At 43.2% G+C, this 20180-nt stretch overlaps 2 protein-coding genes across 3 annotated transcripts in view; both read right to left on the reverse strand.

Annotated features, from left to right (window-relative positions):
* The window catches only part of WDR36 (WD repeat domain 36), a 31842-nt gene extending 27278 nt beyond the window's left edge, over positions 1-4564 (reverse strand). The window contains exons 1-3 of the mRNA XM_079995418.1: positions 4313-4564; positions 942-969; positions 310-410 (exon numbers count right to left, since the gene is read on the reverse strand). Coding sequence (XP_079851544.1) covers positions 310-410; positions 942-969; positions 4313-4477 — 294 coding nt within the window. The 5' untranslated portion in view covers positions 4478-4564. The remainder of the gene's footprint in view (positions 1-309; positions 411-941; positions 970-4312) is intronic.
* A 3417-nt stretch (positions 4565-7981) lies between these two features.
* Positions 7982-16231, reverse strand: LOC307226812 (uncharacterized protein). 2 transcript variants are annotated; one of them, XM_079995893.1, is made up of 6 exons: positions 15304-16231; positions 15008-15138; positions 14292-14336; positions 13739-13774; positions 12519-12638; positions 7982-8726 (listed from the first exon to the last, which is right to left on the reverse strand). In XM_079995893.1, the coding sequence occupies exons 1-6, from the start codon at positions 15305-15307 to the stop codon at positions 8595-8597; spliced, it is 468 nt and encodes a 155-aa protein (XP_079852019.1). In that variant the 5' UTR covers positions 15308-16231; the 3' UTR covers positions 7982-8594. The 2 variants fall into 2 exon arrangements, with proteins under 2 accessions (XP_079852019.1, XP_079852018.1); XM_079995892.1 differs by having other exon boundaries at positions 15008-16231.
* Positions 16232-20180: the final 3949 nt, after the last annotated feature.

Consider the following 20180-nt stretch of genomic DNA (forward strand, 5'->3'; position numbering starts at 1 on the left):
CCCATACAACATACCAGCTGTACCAATTTCAGAATTAATATTTTAAACAATTCCAAACGTAAACCAGATATTGACTGTAACATCATACTAAGGTTTCAGAGCAACTCCAGCCCACCTTTGAGATAGGCAGGGGCAAATCACCCATACATTAATAGTACAGCACCCATATCCTGAATACAAATGTATACTCAAAAGCAAGTTCTATAGAATTCTGTGAACTACTCCCAGGTTTGTGGATACAGGTTTGCAGCGTAAACACTTTCAGGATCAGATACAAATTGGTATATCTTGCATAATAATTATACAAACCTCTCTGTTCCGAGCAAAAGCATGGAGAAGACTGCCACAAGATGCAAAGACCAACATTCTGTCGGCTGCCAAACAGGTAATGTCCTGTGGCAAAGCATTGCCTAAAAGATAAGGGAAACAAAAAGAGCAAGCTCTGTCAATTTTAAAGTACATACAGTAAAGAAGACACATTGTGATGGATTGATAATTTCCCTCAACGTTGCAGTATACTGAATATCAATTGCTACTAGAAATACACACACAAAATGTTGACACATGCTTAGAACTAAAACACACAATTTACTGTGTGCTCCATCAGTAAGAATGACCAGAAGGCACATTCATTTGAATGCTCTAAGATAAACAGGACTTAAAACACAAAGATTACTTGGACACAAGTTCCTCCAGTGCATGGTGGAAGGGCAAGAAGTTTTAATTTATTATTATTACTCCCAAGTAGAGTCAGTTAAGAGATTTTCTGCCTCAGATGTCCAATTAAACTTGGGTACAAAACACCCCATTTTGTAGTGGATTTTACAACTTTTAGCACCATTTTTGTACATAAACAGTATTCACTGCAACTTACAATTTGTAAAGAAAGATACAAAACTAAACCGCATATTAAATGCACATACATAGAACAATATACTTACTAACAGCAACTAAGCCTAGTCTCTTCACCTGCAATAAAAGCATAATATTTTTTAGAAAAATAGTTCAGTATTACAATTATTAGACAAGCTATAAATGTTTCTGGAGAAAGAGAATAATGTGCATGGAAGATGGGCATAGTTATTCATGAAATAACTGCTGTAGTTAGAAAAGTTATAATAGTAATGGAACTGGCCTCTTGTTAAATCTGTGGAAAAACACCCCTTTAATGAAATTCAGCTGCACTCTTTCAGATTTACATGCACCATGATATGAAAACATTTTATGTTACACAACAGCTGCAGTCCCATTTATTTTGGAAAGGATGTGAAAATGAGGATTATCTTGAGTGATATAGAATAAATTATTTTGTATAGCTGCAAGTCAAATGTTATGCAACAGAACAAGCCCCACTCCTTCCGTAAAGGATGTGAAAATGAGGATTATATTGAGCAGCACAACAACAAAAATCCAAGTCACATTTCTCGCTTCCTTTCTCAGTAATGTATTTATGTTCCCACTCCCACTCCTTCCTCTTCATTTAGAAATTACAGCCAATTTGGAAGTTCATCAAGTTGCTATGAATGAATTAATCTTTATTTGCGTCAGCCATCGGTCATAGCAATAAAAGAACCATGCAATATACAAAGAACAGAAATAAAAGTCAATTATATAAAACACACATTATGGTCCTGAATCAACAGTCAAAGAGTGGACCTTATTTTGATTGCCGCAGCTAAAAACCTTGCAACCTTTGCTGTCATCTGCTCATCTTGATCTGCCAAGAGAAAGGGCACTGTGGCAGTGGTTGGGCGACCCAGAATGAACAATAAAAGAGGGGTGATAATCTCATTCTTCAAGTCTTTATAAAAAGTGCAAGTGCCACTGATTCAGTACTGCCATCTCCACAGGGACATAAGTGTTTTTCATGTGGAATCTGTTGGAATCATTCCACAAGAACTGCCAAGGGCTATATTTTGGAATTGCTAGGTTATGCAGATAGGGTGCCAGAAAGTCGAAATGGGAAGGTGGAAAATACCATGGGCAAAATTTCCTTACTGTGGCCAAGTTGTTCTGACACTTGATATCATTAGGCACTGACAGATTAGACTGTTTGCTTTACTAAAACCCAAGGTGAGTGAGTAGCTATTGTGGTGATAAACCACAAGAGTGAAGTTTTTGACAGACAATTTTAGACCAGGCACTCTTGTGACAATCTTGTAGCACTAGGGATATTAGACGGGGGATTTGAGTGTCCTATGCCAGATCTGTAATTCTACCGATGGAAGATTAGCTTCTACGCCAGGGGTCAGCAAACTTTTTCTGCAGGGGGCCAGTCCACTGTCCCTCAGATCTTGTGGGGGGCCGGACTATACTTTTTTGGGGGGGGGAATGAACGAATTCCTATGTCCCACAAATAACCCAGAGATGCATTTTAAATAAAAGGACACATTCTACTCATGTTAAAAAAAAAAAAAAGCTGATTCTTGGACCGTCCGCGGGTCAGATTTAGAAGGCGATTGGGCTGGATCCGGCTCCCAGGCCTTAGTTTGCCTACCCATGCTCTAGGCGCAATGGTGCTTTTGGGACACAGGGTGGAACAGAAAAAAATTGCCTTAAGAACTTTTGATTGGACAGCTTCCGTAGAACCAAGGTAAGTGCCAGTCCAAATCTGAGCCCCATATAATAAATGTGCTAGGGGTTTAGCTTGGAACACTTCAAGGACTGTTTGCCACCTTTTGTGTGGAAAAAACCTGTCAGAATTTTGGTGCTCTTTCTTTTGTACATTTCTGGTTGCTAATGAAGAATGGCATGATGAAACAGCCTTTCACTATGGTTTGTCCTTTGTATCGTATATTAAGAGGTATGCAGCATCCAAACATGGAGGTTCTGTGTAGCCATAACCACTTTCACACTTTTCTCCTTTATGATTTTGTCTAACCTTCCATAAAGTTGTCAGCTGAACGACACCATGCTTTGAGCGAACTACTACTACAAGTAGAACAAAATCCTTTCACGCCTGGGGTGATGAATCACGAAGCTCATTGGGTGACCTTAGGTCACACGCAGCTGCTTAGTGTAGCCTACCTTACAAGGCTGTCATGAAGGTAAAAGGGGGAGGGGGAAGAACCGTGAGAAGCCACCTCAAGCTTCTTAAGTGGAAAGGTATGATGCAAATATTTTATTTAAAAAAAAGTTTCCCCTACAAATCTCCCTCATTTGAGGCTTTACTTGGAAGTTTCCAATTCTCTTATGAAGCTACCGAAGATAAGGACCGCCACATTCAGTGGCAGTGAACCCCATAAGGTAAATCGGCATTGGGTGACAAAGAAACTCTCATTTTTAAAGCTTCCCTTATAGCTGAACTCGAAGGGACGCAGGTGGCGCTGTGGGTTAAACCACTGAGCCTAGGGCTTGCCGATCAGAAGGTTGGTGGTTCGAATCCCCGTGACGGGGTGAGCTCCCATTGTTCGGTCCCAGCACCTGCCAACCTAGCAGTTCGAAAGCACATCAAAGTGCAAGTAGATAAATAGGTACCACTCCAGCGGGAAGGTAAACGGTGTTTCCGTGCGCTGCTCTGGTTCGCCAGAAGCTGCTTAGTCATGATGGCCGAATGACCTGGAAGCTGTACGCCGGCTCCCTCCGGCAATGAAGCGAGATGAGCACCGCAACCCCAGAGTTGGCCAACGCTGGACCTAATGGTCAAGGGTCCCTTTACCTTTATAGCTGAACTCAGTTGTTTGACTTTAAACCAGTGTTTCCCAACCTTTGGGGGGGGGGGCTATGTCCAACCTAAGCATCTCTAAAACCCATTTCACTGGGTGCCCAAGAAACTCTGCTCATTTTTTAAGCTTCTGTATGGCTGAACTCAGTTGTCTGGACCTAACCAGTGTTTCCCAACCTTTTTTTTTTTTTCTGGCCATGCCCCACCTAAGCATCTCTAAAACCCTGATGCACACATACACCTGGTGACATATAATTCCTATTGTTCAAAAAGCAAACTCCTATTCTCGTGAAGCCTAAAAGGCGGCACCATTATCTGTTAATAACTCATTCTCGAATTGCCACCAGACCCCCCCCCCGCCCTTAAATATCAAATTTCGCCCCCTCTGTGGGGCGTGTGCCCCACTTTGGGAACCACGGGCAGCCTAAACAAAACACCTGCAACTCTTTCAGCCTCTCAACGAATGGTTTTTTTGCGGGGGGGGGGGGTTAAGGGAAGCATGTTCAATTTATGCCCATCGATCCCGCCCCACTCTCTCCACACTTTCTGATTTCTGCACTTTCTGCTTTCTACACCTTCTGCACGCAGCAAGCAGGTTGAAACACGAAAGATACTCCCCCGTGTCCGGTGTTTTGGGGTGCGACTCACGTTGTACGTGTGGAAGCTCTTCCCCACCGCCGTGACCAGGTAGAACTCCCGGTGGCGGCGGTGGAAGCGCACCACGTGCGCCAAGTGGTTGGAGTAGAGGCCGAGCGCGCGGAAGCCCGCGAACAGAGCGCTGCCCCCCTCGCGGCTGCTGCCCTCCGACGACATCGCCTTCCTTTGCGGGGGGGAGACGGACGACCAACGGCGCGCGACCTCCAAGCGCCCCGGACCACGTTCCCCGCTGCGCCTGCCGGACGCTCTGCGCTGGAAAAAAATACAAAAAAAAAAAAACCGGCGTCCTCCGCTGCTTCCGGCCCTTGTGTGCGCTTGCAAAAGTGGCTCGGCTTGGCATCACGCGCTGGGCACTTTAGTTCCGGCCGGGGTCCCCTCCTCGCTACCACACGGAGCACCGCTTTCCTAGGCAGTGCTGGGCAAGGATGCAGGGCAGACACGTTGCGTTTGAGTCCCGATGGCTTTTCCAATTAAGGGGGGGGAGGGGGGGAGGAGAGCCATTTACGTATAAGCTAAACAAGCTATAGCTTAGGGCCCCACTCTCTTGGGGGGCCCCCAGAAAAATTAAAGGGGGAAAAAACTGGGTGTACATTTCGAAAATATAAGATTAAAAAACAAATAAAATAAAACCTGCATGCAAGCAACAGTGTTTGGTGTTGTGTAGGCTCCTATGATGTACATATTTAGTTATGTGCAAATGGCTTTAGATACCTATTAAAGGTAAAGGGACCCCTGGCCATTAGGTCCAGTCGTGGCCAACTCTGGGGTTGCGGTGCTCATCTCGATTTATTGGCCGAGGGAGCCAGCGTACAGCTTCTGGGTCATGTAGCCAACATGACTAAGCTGCTCCTAGCGAACCAGAGCAGCGCACAGAAACGCTGTTTAACTTCCTGCCAGAGCGGTACCTATTTATCTACTTGCACTTTGACGTGCTTCCGAACTGCTAGGTTGGCAGGAGCAGGGACTCAGCAATGGGAGCTCACCCCGTCACGGGGATTCGAACCGCCAACCTTCTGATCGGCAAGTCCTAGGCTCTGTGGTTTAACCCACAGTACCACCCGCGTCCCTAGATACCTATTATAGGTCCATAAATTACCATATAGCATATATTCAACACAAAAAATCAGTGGCACTTCGTTGTTGACAAAGGACAGCTGGACATATAAAGGGCCCCATTACCTTCAGTAGCTTAGGGACTCATCAAATCTTAATCTGGCCCTGAAAATCACCATTCAGTCTTTCCAATGAGTTTTCTCTCTTTCATTAGAATAATGCAGCCCATTGATTACTGAGTCAATATGTACTTATGAGCATAGAATAGGTTTTATGCCATTTTAAACTGCTGTGACTTTTTCCCTAAGAAAAGGGGGTTGTAATATTGTGGGGGAAGGGACGCGGGTGGCGCTGTGGGTAAAACCTCAGCGCCTAGGACTTGCCGATCGCATGGTCGGCGGTTCGAATCCCCGCGGCGGGGTGCGCTCCCGTCGTTCGGTCCCAGCGCCTGCCAACCTAGCAGTTCGAAAGCACCCCCGGGTGCAAGTAGATAAATAGGGACCACTTACCAGCGGGAAGGTAAACGGCGCTCCGTGTGCTGCGCTGGCTCGCCAGATGCAGCTTGTCACGCTGGCCATGTGACCCGGAAGTGTCTGCGGACAGCGCTGGCTCCCGGCCTATAGAGTGAGATGAGCGCACAACCCTAGAGTCTGGCAAGACTGGCCTGTACGGGCAGGGGTACCTTTACCTTTACCTTTAATATTGTGGGGGAGCTTGCCATTGATTGATTGATTGATTGAATTTAAGGTATATACTGCCCTATACCAAGAGGTCTCAGGGCGGTTCATAGAAAATATCATGGCAATTCCTTTTATTTGTTGTCGACCTCATAGCCTCCGATGAAAATAGGGACATCCCAACATTTTTCTGATGAAAATAGGGACGTCCTAAGCATAAAGCGGGATATACTGGGATCAAATCAGAAACTGGGACGGCTTCTGTAAATCCAGGAGTGTACCTGGACGATAAAATAAATTTTAAATATTTCTTACCTCCACTGATGATATTGTTTGGATGGGGGGGGGGGCTTTTATCCATTTCCGCAGTCACATAATCAATCAAGCAGTAGCTGAACTGAGTTCCACACAGTCACAAAAACAAATTAACCGAAAAAGCCTCAAAAACAAAAACGCAAAATAAATAGCAAAGACAAAAGCGACGAACTTAATCCATTCCGGAAGTCTGACTTCTGAAATGTTCGAAAAGCAAGGCGCAGCTTCTGATTGGTCCAGGTGCCCCAGAAACAATAGCCGATAGCTGCATCGGATGTTCGGCTTCTGAAAAGCATTCGAAAACCAGAACACTTTATTCTGGGTTTTCAGCGTTTGAAACCAAAGTGTTTGAGAACCAAGGCGTTTGAGAACCAAAGTACCACTCTACTGTTTAAAGCCCTATATGGCTCAGGACTGAATCTCCCCATATGAACCAATCTGCATCCTGTGCGCTTCACTAGAGGACTTTCTCCATGTGCCCCTCTTTAAAGGAGTTGTGGAAGGTGGCCATATTACAGCAGGGCTTTTCACCCGTGCTCACCCCATCTGTGGAACAATCTCTGTGGAAATATGTGCCTGGCACCATCATTGTCAGTTTTTGACCTTGGAATCTTTTTCTTCACTGAGACTTTGGTAATTAAGTTACCTCCTACACTGATGTTCATCTTTTAATGGGGTGAGTAAGGCTTATCCTTAGTAAATTGTTGGATGAACATTTTATTCCCTTTGCATTGTTCATTGTTCTACATTTTTTAAAAAAATTAAATGGCTTTTATTTATTGCATTTTATCTTGTTAAATGGGGACGCAGGTGGCGCTGTGGGTAAAAGCCTCAGCGCCTAGGGCTTGCCGATCGAAAGGTCGGCGGTTCGAATCCCTGCGGCGGGGTGCGCTCCCGCTGCTCGGTCCCAGCGCCTGCCAACCTAGCAGTTCGAAAGCACCTCCGGGTGCAAGTAGATAAATAGGGACCGCTTACCAGCGGGAAGGTAAACGGCGTTTCCGTGTGCGGCTCTGGCTCGCCAGAGCAGCGATGTCACGCTGGCCACGTGACCCGGAAGTGTCTCCGGACAGCGCTGGCCCCTGGCCTCTTAAGTGAGATGGGCGCACAACCCCAGAGTCTGTCAAGACTGGCCCGTACGGGCAGGGGTACCTTTACCTTTTTATCTTGTTAAATTGTTTTGAGATGTATAAAGAAACTGACAAATGTAATAGTAATAACAACAACAACAGAGTCAAAGAATAGTTGAGTTGGAAGGGACCCAAGGGTCATCTAGTCCAACCCCCTGGAATGCAGGCATAACAGCTAACAATAATAAGACAGATCACATGCACCAAGTCATGTAGCATGGAGAATACTACTACTAAACTCAGTGCTGGATTTAGGCATCTAAGCAGAAGCTCTATTCAAAGCACACTGTTTCATGCTGATGTCCACTGTTTGATCATAAAGCCTAACCTGTAAATTTGTTTATTTGTTTTGCCTTCAATGGGAAGAAGCTGGTTTTAAAAAGGTAAATACAGGCAAAGTGGTTTGATTGACTCCATGGGTTTCCTTATTCCCTGACACAAATTGCACAAGATTGTTCACAACTCAGCATACTGTACATTGCAAAACATTTCATCAAAGCATTTTTATTCATAAAAATATAGACCTCTGACTCATGCAGAAAACATATAAGCAGTGTACAGCAAATATAAAACCACAACATAAGGCGAATATAAAAGCAAGAAACAAAAACATAAGGAGCTGGACACTCACATAAAAGTTATCCCACTGAATTGGTTGTTGTAACAGTAAGTTATTATAAGACATCGAAAAATGGGTAACAACAGTGCCTGGAAAATTTCTATTAGCAGGGTATTCCAGGTGTGGTAAATGCTCAATTTTTCATAGATATCATTTGGACCTCATTCACACATGGGTAAATTAACAGCATTGCTCCAGTAGATCTCAGTGATCAAGCTGTTCTTAAGGGCTTTGCACATTGATACAAGGACCTTGAACCTAGCCAGTAATTTATTGTTTGAAATATTACTATAAAATAAATTAACACCATCAAATATAAGCCTTGTAAAATGTATGCTGTCTATAAAAAAAACCCCACAGTTTGAAATGTTCACAAAGAATAAATTAACAGCATTAAAAAAATAAACCTTTATAATGCATAAAGTCTGAAAGCTTGCAGAGTTTAGTAGTGATTCATTCACTCAAGGTGATGTATTAACATTTCAAATCCTCATATAGCTGTTCCACATTTCCTGAAGTTCCTTGGATGTGTGAGTCCCACATTTCTCTCTTCTCTGCATGATACACTTTGTGGTGTTCCGAAATCTGACTTCAACATTCCAAGATCCATTGTTCTGTTGGGCAAAAAAATAATATAGTATTAATTACTCATTTTTAATGACAAATGTAGTTCTTAGTGACCAAGTAGAACTGGATCCAGGAAGTGCTAATTTCTTTTTTATTCAGTAATGATTGATGGTGTACTGGAATTACATGATTGCTCTATCAGTTTCTCTTTGAAACCTTAATTGATATTATCCCCCTGTCAGTTTATTGTTAATTTAATAAAACATTGAGTAAGCAGCACATTCTTCTCTCCCTGGATATAAAATTATATATACAGTGGTACCTCGAGTTACATACACTTCAGGTTACAGACTCTGTTAACCCAGAAATATTACCTCGGGTTAAGAACTTTGCCTCAGGATGAGAACAGAAATCGTGCAGCGGCGGCGCAGAAGCAGCAGGAGCCCCCATTAGCTAAAGTGGTGCTTCAGGTTAAGAACAGTTTCAAGTTAAGAATGGACCTCCAGAACGAATTAAGTACGTAACCAGAGGTACCACTGTATCAACTTTGTCACAGTTTCTATGTTACAAACTCTTTCGACTAATGGCTACTCAACTATGGTTTGTGCTATTCTTTCTGGTGGCTAATATACAGTACAGTATACAGAAAAAAAGACATCTCAAGTCCTTTACACTTCAATGTACACTCACTGAACAAAGAAGAGGGGAAATGAAGTGAAGGAGGGTGCTGTCAAGTTTGTATATGACTTTTTCACTAAGATGAGCCCAATGACCCTTGTGGCACCTTAAAAGGTAAAGGTATCCCTGATGGTTAAGTCCAGTCATGGACGACTCTGAGGTTGCGGCGCTCATCTCGCTTTACTGGCCAAGGGAGCCGGCATTTGTCTGCAGACAGCTTCTGGGTCATGTGACCAGCATGACTAAGCCGCTTCTGGCGAACCAGAGCAGTGCACGGAAACGCTGTTTACCTTTCCGCTGGAGCGGTACCTTATTTATCTACTTGCACTTGACGTGCTTTCGAACTGCTGGGTTGGCAGGAGCAGGGACTGAAGAACAGGAGCTCACCCTGTCACGGGGATTCGAACAGCCGACCTTCTGATCGGCAAGCCCTAGACTGTGGTTTAGACCACACCGCCAGCTGCGTCCCTGTGGCACTTTAAAGACTACCAATTTTATTATGGCCTAAGTTTTCATAATCATTATTCATTAATTTATATCACAATGCCAAAATAGGCTTCTAGGCATTTACAAAGCAATGTGCTCAGGTGTTCCTTGACTACCCTTCATCAGATGCATAAAATGTTACCCTGGTTTGCAAACAGTAGTACTGTAGTTAGCAAGAAGGAATGTTCACCTGGCTTTCCATCGGTGAGCATCATTGCCAGTTACCAAGAGGGAAAGGCAGCCAGGAGCTCAGCATGGTTTGGGTGCAGCAGTGAAGCCAATCCAATGTTCCCGCTGCCACACCCATGCTGCATTGAGCTCCCTGCTTCCTCCTTCTCAGTAACCAGCTGTGACGCTCAACATAAGGAAGCCACTTGAGCAACACGATACCACTGACAGCTACTGGTTGCAGGTATACTACCTGATAGATAATGCTGGAGAGGAAGCAGTGGTTGTGGAGCATGTTGGCACCAATGACATGGGGAAGGTTTGGGAAGTAAAATTTACGTTACTAGAGAGAATGTCGTCAGCCAGGACTTTCAAGGCAGCTTTCTCTGGAATGCTACTGGATTTAGAAAGGTGCAGTAGTGTAGTCTCAATACACAGATGCAACAGTGGTGTTGAGTCTAGAGGGCACTGAGTCCAGCAATCTAGAAATTCAAAAAGGGGCAGACTTCTCCACTTACCCGTATTTTTCGCTCTATAACACGCACCCAACCATAACACGCACATAGTTTTTAGAGGAGGAAAACAAGAAAAAAAATATTCTAAACGAAACAGTGGATGTATGATTTTTGTGGTTCATGCTGTGGCCACAGACATGTGATCTGACGGTGAGTTTGGGGTAGCCCAATGCAAAAATCCTGAGGATCCATGTGGATCCATGCTTTGTAACCATGTTTTTGCACCACTGCGACCCCAGGCAACAGTGGGTGCGTGATTTTTTTGGTGCAAGCTGTAGCCATGGACATGCTATGTGATCTGATGGTGAATTTGGGGTGACCCAGTGCAAAAATCCTGAGGATCCATGTGGATCCGTGCTTTGTAACCAGGCTCTCTGTCCCTCTCTTCTCCCCACTCAATGGCTCTTCTCCCGCTTTGCTGTTTCAAAGCGAGCCATGGAGGAGGGAAGAAAGGAAGGGGAACCATGGATCCTCTGCTCACGACTGCAGCAGATCCCCCCCGCCATCCGTAGGCATTCGCTCCATAACACGCACAGACATTTACCCTTACTTTCTAGGAGGAAAAAAGTGAGTGTTATGGAGCAAAAAATACGGTAATTGTTGTGGGTGGTGATAATTTAGTACTGGGAGCATGCTATCATCCAGCTAACCAAAATGTTCAGGGGAGATTCTGAGAGGAAGAATGAAACCAAGGAAGCATCCAAAAGAAGAAATGTAGGAATGGGTGATTTCACATAGTGTGTGGTAATCACCACAAAGAGGTAAAATGTCTACATATCCACAATGCTGTGCCCTAGAACTGACTAGCAAGCTGTAGGTGCTTTTGAACTGATTGGGAACAATGAACAGATTGCTATCAAACTCAGTTGTAAATGTAAATGGACAATTGTCCCCAAAATCCAACATAGCCACTATGGGCAGGCCATAGGCCTGGGCACACTGTGTCGTCCTCTTATATACCTGCTGGGATTGACAAAGCTGCCTCTGATTGGTTATCATTTAACTCTCATGGGAAATAATTAGCAACACACGTCATGTGTATGGAAGTCGCCGAACCAATTAACCAACTAGAAGGATTACTGTTAATAGCACCAGTTTTCCTATACTGTAACTTGATATTGCTGAATATGGGCAGGCCTATTCACTATGATGTGAGTGAATAGGTGCCAGTGCCCAGGATGCTCGATCACCCACACAATTTCCCATGTGAAGGGGCCAGGCAGCCACAAATTTTGGTGCCAGGGCCATGCACGCTACATGGCACCCACGCATGCAAAGCCAAGCTGGCACTCTTGTGTGAGTGTATCACAAGCATACATACACTTGCATTTTTTAAAAGAAAAATCTAAGAATTAGCAATTGATCAAAGCAGAAATTGTAGAACACCAATCACACTCATAGCTGTCAACTTTTTCCTTTTTTTTAAAGGGAAATTCACTTATTCCGAATAGGATTCCTCGCAAGAAAAGAGAAAAGTTGACAGCTATGCACACTAGATTAGAAAAGTGGTCTGTCGCTGTTGCGTGATTGTCCCTGGAGGGCTTTAACGCTCCTCCACCGCAGTGTATTTGGCCAAGGCAATCGCCGGATCATGCATGAGCAAACGTGGGTTAGCACATTTCTGTGGACTTTATTTCCACGATTGGCATTAGTTGCGCCTGGGCTCGGCCCTAACTCCCGCAAGCACAGCTCCAAGCATCTTTGAAAAGCAAAAGCTTCTTTTTTTTTCCTCCCTCACCACAAATATTCCCTTTCCATCTGGGATTAGGAAGCAGGACTCCTAGATCACACACCGTCACTTCCACGCAAACCTTGCGCCAGCCAAACTTAAGTTCCAGCCAAAGCCAGGTCCGGTGCCGAGTGCCGTCTAAGCTGGGGGAAACTGTGAAGAACAGCGCGCTAAGGAGCGCAAACTGCAGCCCTGCACACCTGCTTGCCCCAAGCGTGTGTGTGTGTGTGTGTGTGTGTGTCTGTCCCGTCCCCTGTTCTTACCTTGGAGTAGCCTCCGCAGTTTCCCTCCAGGAGCGCAACAGTGCCTTTCCAGATAACTAGGTGCTGCTTGGAGACGCACGATTTCGTAAAGCCGTGGATGCAAGCCAGCATTGCGCCCCGCTGCTTCCAGAGGCAGGAGAGAAAGCAAAAGGGAGAAAATGTGGCACGTTAGTGACGCAACGCCTTGTCGGGAGAAGGGAAACGGCTCATAGCTGCCAGCCGGCACCGCCTCCCGTCCGCGCCCTGGGTGCAGATCCTGCCAACAACTGCGAAGAGAGGTCCTTTCCCGGCGCGCATTGAAAGAGAGGGCGTCGAGGGCGCGTCATTCTGCGGGTTCAGGAAGAGGTCGGCGGTTTCAGGGCAAGGAGGGGATGCTTAGGGAATGCGGAGAAATGTAGACCATTTCCCCCCGTTTCTGAAGCTCGCATTTATTGCCCAGGTATTATTTCTGTTCTTAGAGGACCATCGAGGTGCGAAACTAATCTGGATACTTAAAGATGATGGTTGGGTTTACCGAACTGGAATCACAAGGATGGATCACGTGTTTTTCCTGCAGAGGATCCCAGGTGCAAGCCCGGGCATCGGGTGCAGTACGAGAACGATATTGAACAAGACTAGACGGACCAGTGAAGAAGTCTAGGCGTTCATAAGGAGGGAAGATCTCTGATTCATTATAAATCTCATGCCTTTAAGATTATTTTGAGATTTTTTTTAAAAAAATGTTTGACAGGGACTTTAATACTGAACCAGATATATCAGGATTGGCACTTGCAGCAACCTTTCAGACTTTTCACTCAACGAATATAAATACAGTAATACTTTCAACATAAAAAATTCCTTCCAGGAGCACCTTAGAATCCAACTAAGTTTGTTATTGGTATGAGCTTTCGTGTGCATGCACACTTTTTCAGATACACACGAAAGCTCATACCAATAACAAACTTAGTTGGTCTCTAAGGTGCTGCTGGAAGGAATTTTTTTATTTTGTTTCGATTACGGCAGACCAACACGGCTACCTACCTGTTACTTCCAACATATATAGTCTATTGTGCCTTGAGGCATAGTTGGAAGGAGAAGAAAGGAACAAATGCAGTATGTGTGTGGAGTCTCAATGGTAAGCAGTGTCATTTTCCACTTTGCCATTATGCCCTCCAGGTTGCCATAAAACACAATACAGTATTAGATTTGCAAGCTATATCTAAACATAGAGAACTACTCACCTCCAGCTCTGGGCAGCAATTCATAATGCGACCTGCCTGGAGAGAAATGATAGACCAATTTTGGCATTTGGAACAGCCTTAAAGTAGACTTTAAAAAGAGACAATTTTGCATGCACATTATAAAAGTTTACAGACACATAACTTCACCCTAAAATATGAAAGTATCCTGTCAATCTAGGTCATGGGGAGCCTTCTGAAACCTTTTAGCTCAATATTATTAATAATTAAATGATAAGATGCAATCAGAATCAATTTATTCATAGTTAACACTTCTATTAAATTGTGAATACAATGCATATGCATGAAAAAGTTTTATCTTGTTAGCCGCTTCTATCCCTTCTTCTCCAGAAACAATTCCTTGCTCACCCCCCCCCCGATTCAAATGGTTTCTCAGAATAGTGGATTCCGTTGGATATTACACACACACACACACGCACACACACACACATTGCAAAATGTTCACATTACAACATTGCACCCATAGAATGTCCACTATAAATTTGATCCAATTTTTGAGGGGGTAGGAGAGAAAAAGGAACAAAAGAAAACAAACCTTTATTTTATTATTGTTTCCCTTCAAGATAATCTGAATATCTTTCTGAAAGAAATTAGAGATTTTTCAAAAAGAGTTGCTTACTGAACAGGTTAGAAAATGTAATAAATTCACCGTACTACAACTGAATGCTTTAGTTCCTCAAACTCCATACTTGTTAATTAGGGAATAAGTCCCTTGGGTATAGATGAGACTTATTTCCAAGTAATATATATATAAGATTGGGCTGTTAGGCTGCAATCCTGTGCTCAATTCATAGGACTTACTTCTGAGTAAACATACGTAAGATCAAACTACATTTCCGGGTTAGGGAGTGAGGGATCCATTTTCAGCCATCCAAAATTTTCTGTGTCCCTACAGAAATAAACTTACTACATTTGAGCATTATAGTTTCACAGTGCAACCTATATAAACAAGTCTAATAAAAAGTAAACCAGTTATCTTAGGTAAGTGAGTGTAGGATTGCAGCCTAATTTATTAAGAATTGATCAGTATATTTTCACTTCATAATAGGAAATGTCTTTGAGAGTAGAGGCATCGTTCTGTTCTTCTGAAAATACAACCTGAAGTTCAGAACTCTACAGTCTTTAATACGTTTCTGCCTTTTGGTTTATAATTACAGAGCTTGCCTAACACTAGATATTCTACCATAAAGCTCCCCCCCACACACATACATTTTACAATCAAATGCATTTTAGTGCAATGCTATACAATACCTGGAGCAGACTCCGGTAGCCTCTGATGATTTCCATGTGGTTACATCTAGTAAAATTGTAAGCTCCAGTGATGTAGGAAGACAAATGTGCCAAGGCAGTGCATTGAAGAAAGAAAATAACCTTGGAAGAGCCTGTAAGGAAGTTGCAAAACATTAAAAGCTGTATCATGATGCTCTTTTGGCAGCTAAATTAAACTGAAATATCAGGCACTAAAAGCTTATTAGAGAGGGATGGAGGGATGAATGAATTGGTGCTCTGAGGGCTAACGCATTAGAAAAGCAAGTCCATATATTTACCCATGATGTCCCTTGAGAACAGACTTTTGCTTCCGAGTTCCTTGCCTTGGTGTCTCCCTTTATATTTACCTTTTCACAAGCGTTTCCCCATTCCAAGCATGTCAGATTGAAAGGATGCATCACCTGTCTGTAAATAAGTTACAAATTTCCTAAGAAGGAGATGGGAAGTGGGAACCCTTTGAAAAACACTCCCAACCTTGGAATCTTATCAAACATTTAGATCAGACTATTTAAAAAATATTCCCCCAGGATCTAAGCATATATTGCCGAATTACATCACTAACTTAAAAAAAAAAGCTAGGCACCCCTACACCATAATGAAACCTCCATAAATTAGAGTAAAATGGCACACAAACAAAACTGACATATTGCATCACCTATTACTCATTTTGGATTTTCCTGTTAAAAGTGGGTTCAAAGTTCACTTTGTCACTGAATCATACATTTTACTACATTGTTGTGTGATCACTTAGCACATGGTTTCTCTTTTTCTTTTAAAATTTTTTATTAACATTTTCAACATAACAAATTAGCAAAACGTATCATATTCATTATTTCCCCCCTTTTTCCCCACCCCCATCAAACCCTCCCTCCCTCGCCACCCTAAGGCTTCCCTCAACCCCTCTCTCTGATTTCTCAGCACATATTATTCTCTGCATACTGTAAAGTTGTATAAATCCTTATATTATCTGTCTACTATGTTAACAATCAATAAATTTGTGTATGTTTATTCAAAACCTGCCAAGGAGTCCAATTCATTTTGTTTTCTTTTTAGGTAATTTATAAAAAGTTCCCATTCTTCTCTGAAGTCACAGTTGTCCTTATCTCACAGTTTGTATGTCAATTTAGCCAGTTCTGCATAGTTCATCAATTTCTCTTGCCACTGTTCTTTTGTTGGGGTTTCCTCATTCTTCCATCCTTGTGCTATCAAGACTCTTGCCGCAGCGCATGGTTTCTAACATTTTCCCACGTGCTTATTTAAAATGTACTTTCATGTTCTTTAAAATTACATATTGCATCCAGCTTTGCATGTGTCTATTAGTGGTCAATATACCATATCTTTCTTAAGAAATTAACTAGAAACCAGGAAGGCAAACAACTATTACAGAAATCATAATAATTACAAAAAGATAAAATTATCCACAAAAAGTGTCAACTAAGAACATTGATTACACTTCCATGCAAATTGTGCATGTTTTTATCGCAGAACAAACTCCTGCATTCAGTAGCATAACCCTGTACTGCCTAATTGGTTATTTACCTATTTATTCCAGTTAGTCATATCTCTCAATAGGTTACGTCAGTTCAATTATAAATGTCAATAAGCATCGCATACGTTAGTCATGTTTTAAGCAGATGGAGACTTTCCCCTTTCACTAGCTAATGAAGCATGCCTCTCCAAAAGCACCAGCACCACAATGGCGCACCACCAGGCACTCTCAGTTCCGATTAATAGCTGCTGCTCTTGCTTTGTTTGCTACACAAATCAGTCTTCATGACAACACACTCCACCTGCTATTTTGCTCTTTAACTCAAGGCTAGCCACACCAGCACGACTGACATATGAGACAACTCAGACCACCAAGGATGGGTGAGTTAACAGAGATGTCTTTAGGGACCAACTCCTCCAACTCTTGGCTAGTTAAAAAGACAAAGTCCTAGTTGAGAGCAGAGAGTCAGAAAGCTGGGGAGCCACAGAAACAGAACAATGCTTGGATTGAAGGCTGCAGTTGTGGGGGAAGCAAGGCCCCCTTGGGGTGTTAATGCTGTGAACCCGTCCATCGTAGGTTCAGGTTGTATATATGTGTAAATAAGCCGTATATCCTAAAGACACTACAGTCTCCACTGGGCCTCATTCCAAAGGAAACACGAACTCTGGGTAAGTGCATGGAACCCCTGGAATCTCACACCACTTGGAGGTTGGGATGGCATGCAACAATATACTGCTGTAAAAGAGGAGACCTTACTGAATAAATTATGTTAAGTGTCATGGCTATCATTCTAGGGAGCAGTGCTGTTTTTCTAGAAAAAGAGGTTCTGGAACTCACCATGAACACCTCCCTTGTTCTCTTATAATGGCAATGGTACCCACCTGAGAAGGTGTTGGAACTGTGTTCCAGCGAGTTCTGGCTTAATACAAGCCCTGCTATGGAGTAGGTATATTACAGGCACAGGAATATGAGAATATAATTGGTTTCTGAAATATTGAGCAGGAATGGTAGAAGGATATAAGGGAATGACAATAGTAGTTGTGTATGCCCCAAATTTTTCACAGCGGGATTCCACTCCCCTGAAATTGGTCAAAGAGAGTGAAAACTTTAGGGAAGGGGAATTAATCCTTGCAGGAGGTTTTAACTCTGTGTTGGACCCCTATGTGGACAGCTCTACAGTAAGAGAAGTAAATATTAACAAGATTTCAATGATTTTTTAAAATTATGGTTAAATCGGTTTAGTGGATGTATGGAGATTTGTATATCATACTATAAGGGTTTACACTTGTAACTCCATAAATCGTAATAATCCATATTCTGCAATAACTATATATTTATATTTTTAAGGTTACAGTGGTGCCTCGGGTTACAGATGCTTCAGGTTACAGACTCCGCTAACCCAGAAATAGTACCTCGGTTAAGAACTTTGCTTCAGGATGAGAACAGAAATCGCGTGGCAGTGGCGCAGCGGCTGAGGGAGGCCCCATTAGCTAAAGTGGTACCTCAGGTTAAGAACAGTTTCAGGTTAAGAACGGACCTCTGGAACGAATTAAGTTCTTAACCCAAGGTACTACTATATATGATTTAGGTATATGGAAATATAGATGAAAAAGCTGTCTCAAATCATTCTCCAGTGAGTATTGTATACACACAAGCACGTCAAACTAAGGAAGAAAATATGGTGACTATTATTTTACCAAAGAGTTAGTTATTCAGGATATAAAGGCTGATACTGAACAATGGAAGAAAAACGTGGTCTTTGCTGGCCAGGATAAATCCAGTTAAAATGAACATTTTACCCATATTTTTGTTAATATTTATTGCATTGTCAGTGGTTTTTAGCAGAAAATTTTGGACTGTTTCATTGTACAAGATAAACATACAAGAAATGACGCAAGTACTATGTGGGCCCCAAAACCAACAGAGAATTTAATAATTTATCATGAAACATTTGTTAACTTGGCTGAGGTTTTGCCTTTAGCATGATGAAAACGAAAGGATACATTGTGGGGGGGAAATAGCAAAGGACAAGCCAAAGTGAATTGTGGTGGGAAAATGCTATCATGTTGCGGGAAAGAGAATTGAGGGAACAACCTCTGAATGTCAGGGACTGGGCAGAGGAGGAATGATGGACACTTCCTTCCCACCCTGACCCTTCCAGAGAAGAGGAAGATAATTTAGAATTACAAAAGGGGTTTGAGGGAGGTCACAGCTCAGAAGCAGATGAGGGGAGAAGTTGGGGAATATTGGGGGAGGAGGAGGAAGAAGAAGAGGAAGCACCAGGCGGGGCGACAGCTGACGGACACAGTGTCTTTAGAAAGCATTCCAGACCTTCCCTCTCCAGAACCCAGCAAGCCTTGAAAGTAGGAGAGCAAAGAGCTCAATTACAGAGGGCACTCCTCAGCACCTGTAGGAGAGACGTTGAGCTTGACAAATGAGGAAGTGGGAGAGATGGGGGTGGAGATTCACTTGGGACAACGCCATTATCCAAGAGGCTGGGTTTTATAGCCTCTCTCTGTAAATATTGAATAAAAAGTGGACGGTAAGAACATTCCTCGTCTTTGTACGTTCCTGGGCAACCAGCCGTGGGAGTCGCTGGCAGCAGCCGGACACCGAATCACAATGGTTGAAATATACCAGTTAAGTCTGACAGTATGAGTGGTTCAATATAAATTATTAGTATGATGGTATCTAAGTGCTATGGACTGGCTGGATGCAGAGGAGGGGTGGGAGGCAACAGCTGGGGAACCCCCAGGAGAAGAGGACTCAGAGCCAGGGAATTGGTGGTGGGACAATGATGAGTGGTCAGAGGGGGAAAGGTGCAGACTGGAAGGAGGACGTGTCGGAACCAGAAGAGGTATCAGGGTTGAGTGAGCAGGAAGAGGCTATGGCAGAGAGCATTTCAGACTCTAAGGCTGCAGCAGAGGCTAGAGAGGAGTGGAGCCAAGAAGTAGAGGTGTGACAGGCTGCTGAAGAATCCAGGGAGTCTTCCCCATTTGCTATGACCAGCTCCCCTCTCCCCGGGCTCCTAGAACATGTAGAGAAATGAAAATAACAGAACAGATGTTGGTTGTGCACAGACTCAGTTTTCAACTGCTTGGGGAAGACAGTGGTCGGAAGGCAGAGACCTTCAGTCCTCGTAGTTGCCTCATTGGAGCGAGACCTACAGGGAAGAGTTGTGGAGATCACTAGGCCTGTGCTGGTTTGGTTTCTTTGAATAAAGAGTTAACAGCACTGACACCATGCAAGGCTTAATAAACTCGATTTAAATAGTGGAAATGTTTGGCAGAGAATGTGGACATCTTGCACATGTAGTGGAACTGGTTTTAATTTCTAGAGGTGATTAGTATTTCTGTTAATATTTGGAATACTTTGAGTTTAATAAAAAATTCATCATGTTTCATCTGACTGAGGAGAACATTCCTTTGGATTCAAAAGCATTGATTTTAGTGTTGTTGACAGCATAAAAAATTGTGTGGGCTAGGAAATAGCAACTAATCCCAACACAACGGAAATATTCACTGAAAAGCCCAGAACTGTCAGTGATGAATAGCCTGACTGTATTGGTCCAAGGTAGAGAAGGAAGATTACGAAAGCTGAGAGATGGACTTATTTTGTTAATTATTGGAATGCAAGAATGTAAGGCTGGAAAGAAACCCTTTGCGT

Source organism: Podarcis cretensis (assembly GCF_951804945.1).
Source record: "Podarcis cretensis genome assembly, chromosome: 11".
Taxonomy (NCBI): domain Eukaryota; kingdom Metazoa; phylum Chordata; class Lepidosauria; order Squamata; family Lacertidae; genus Podarcis; species Podarcis cretensis.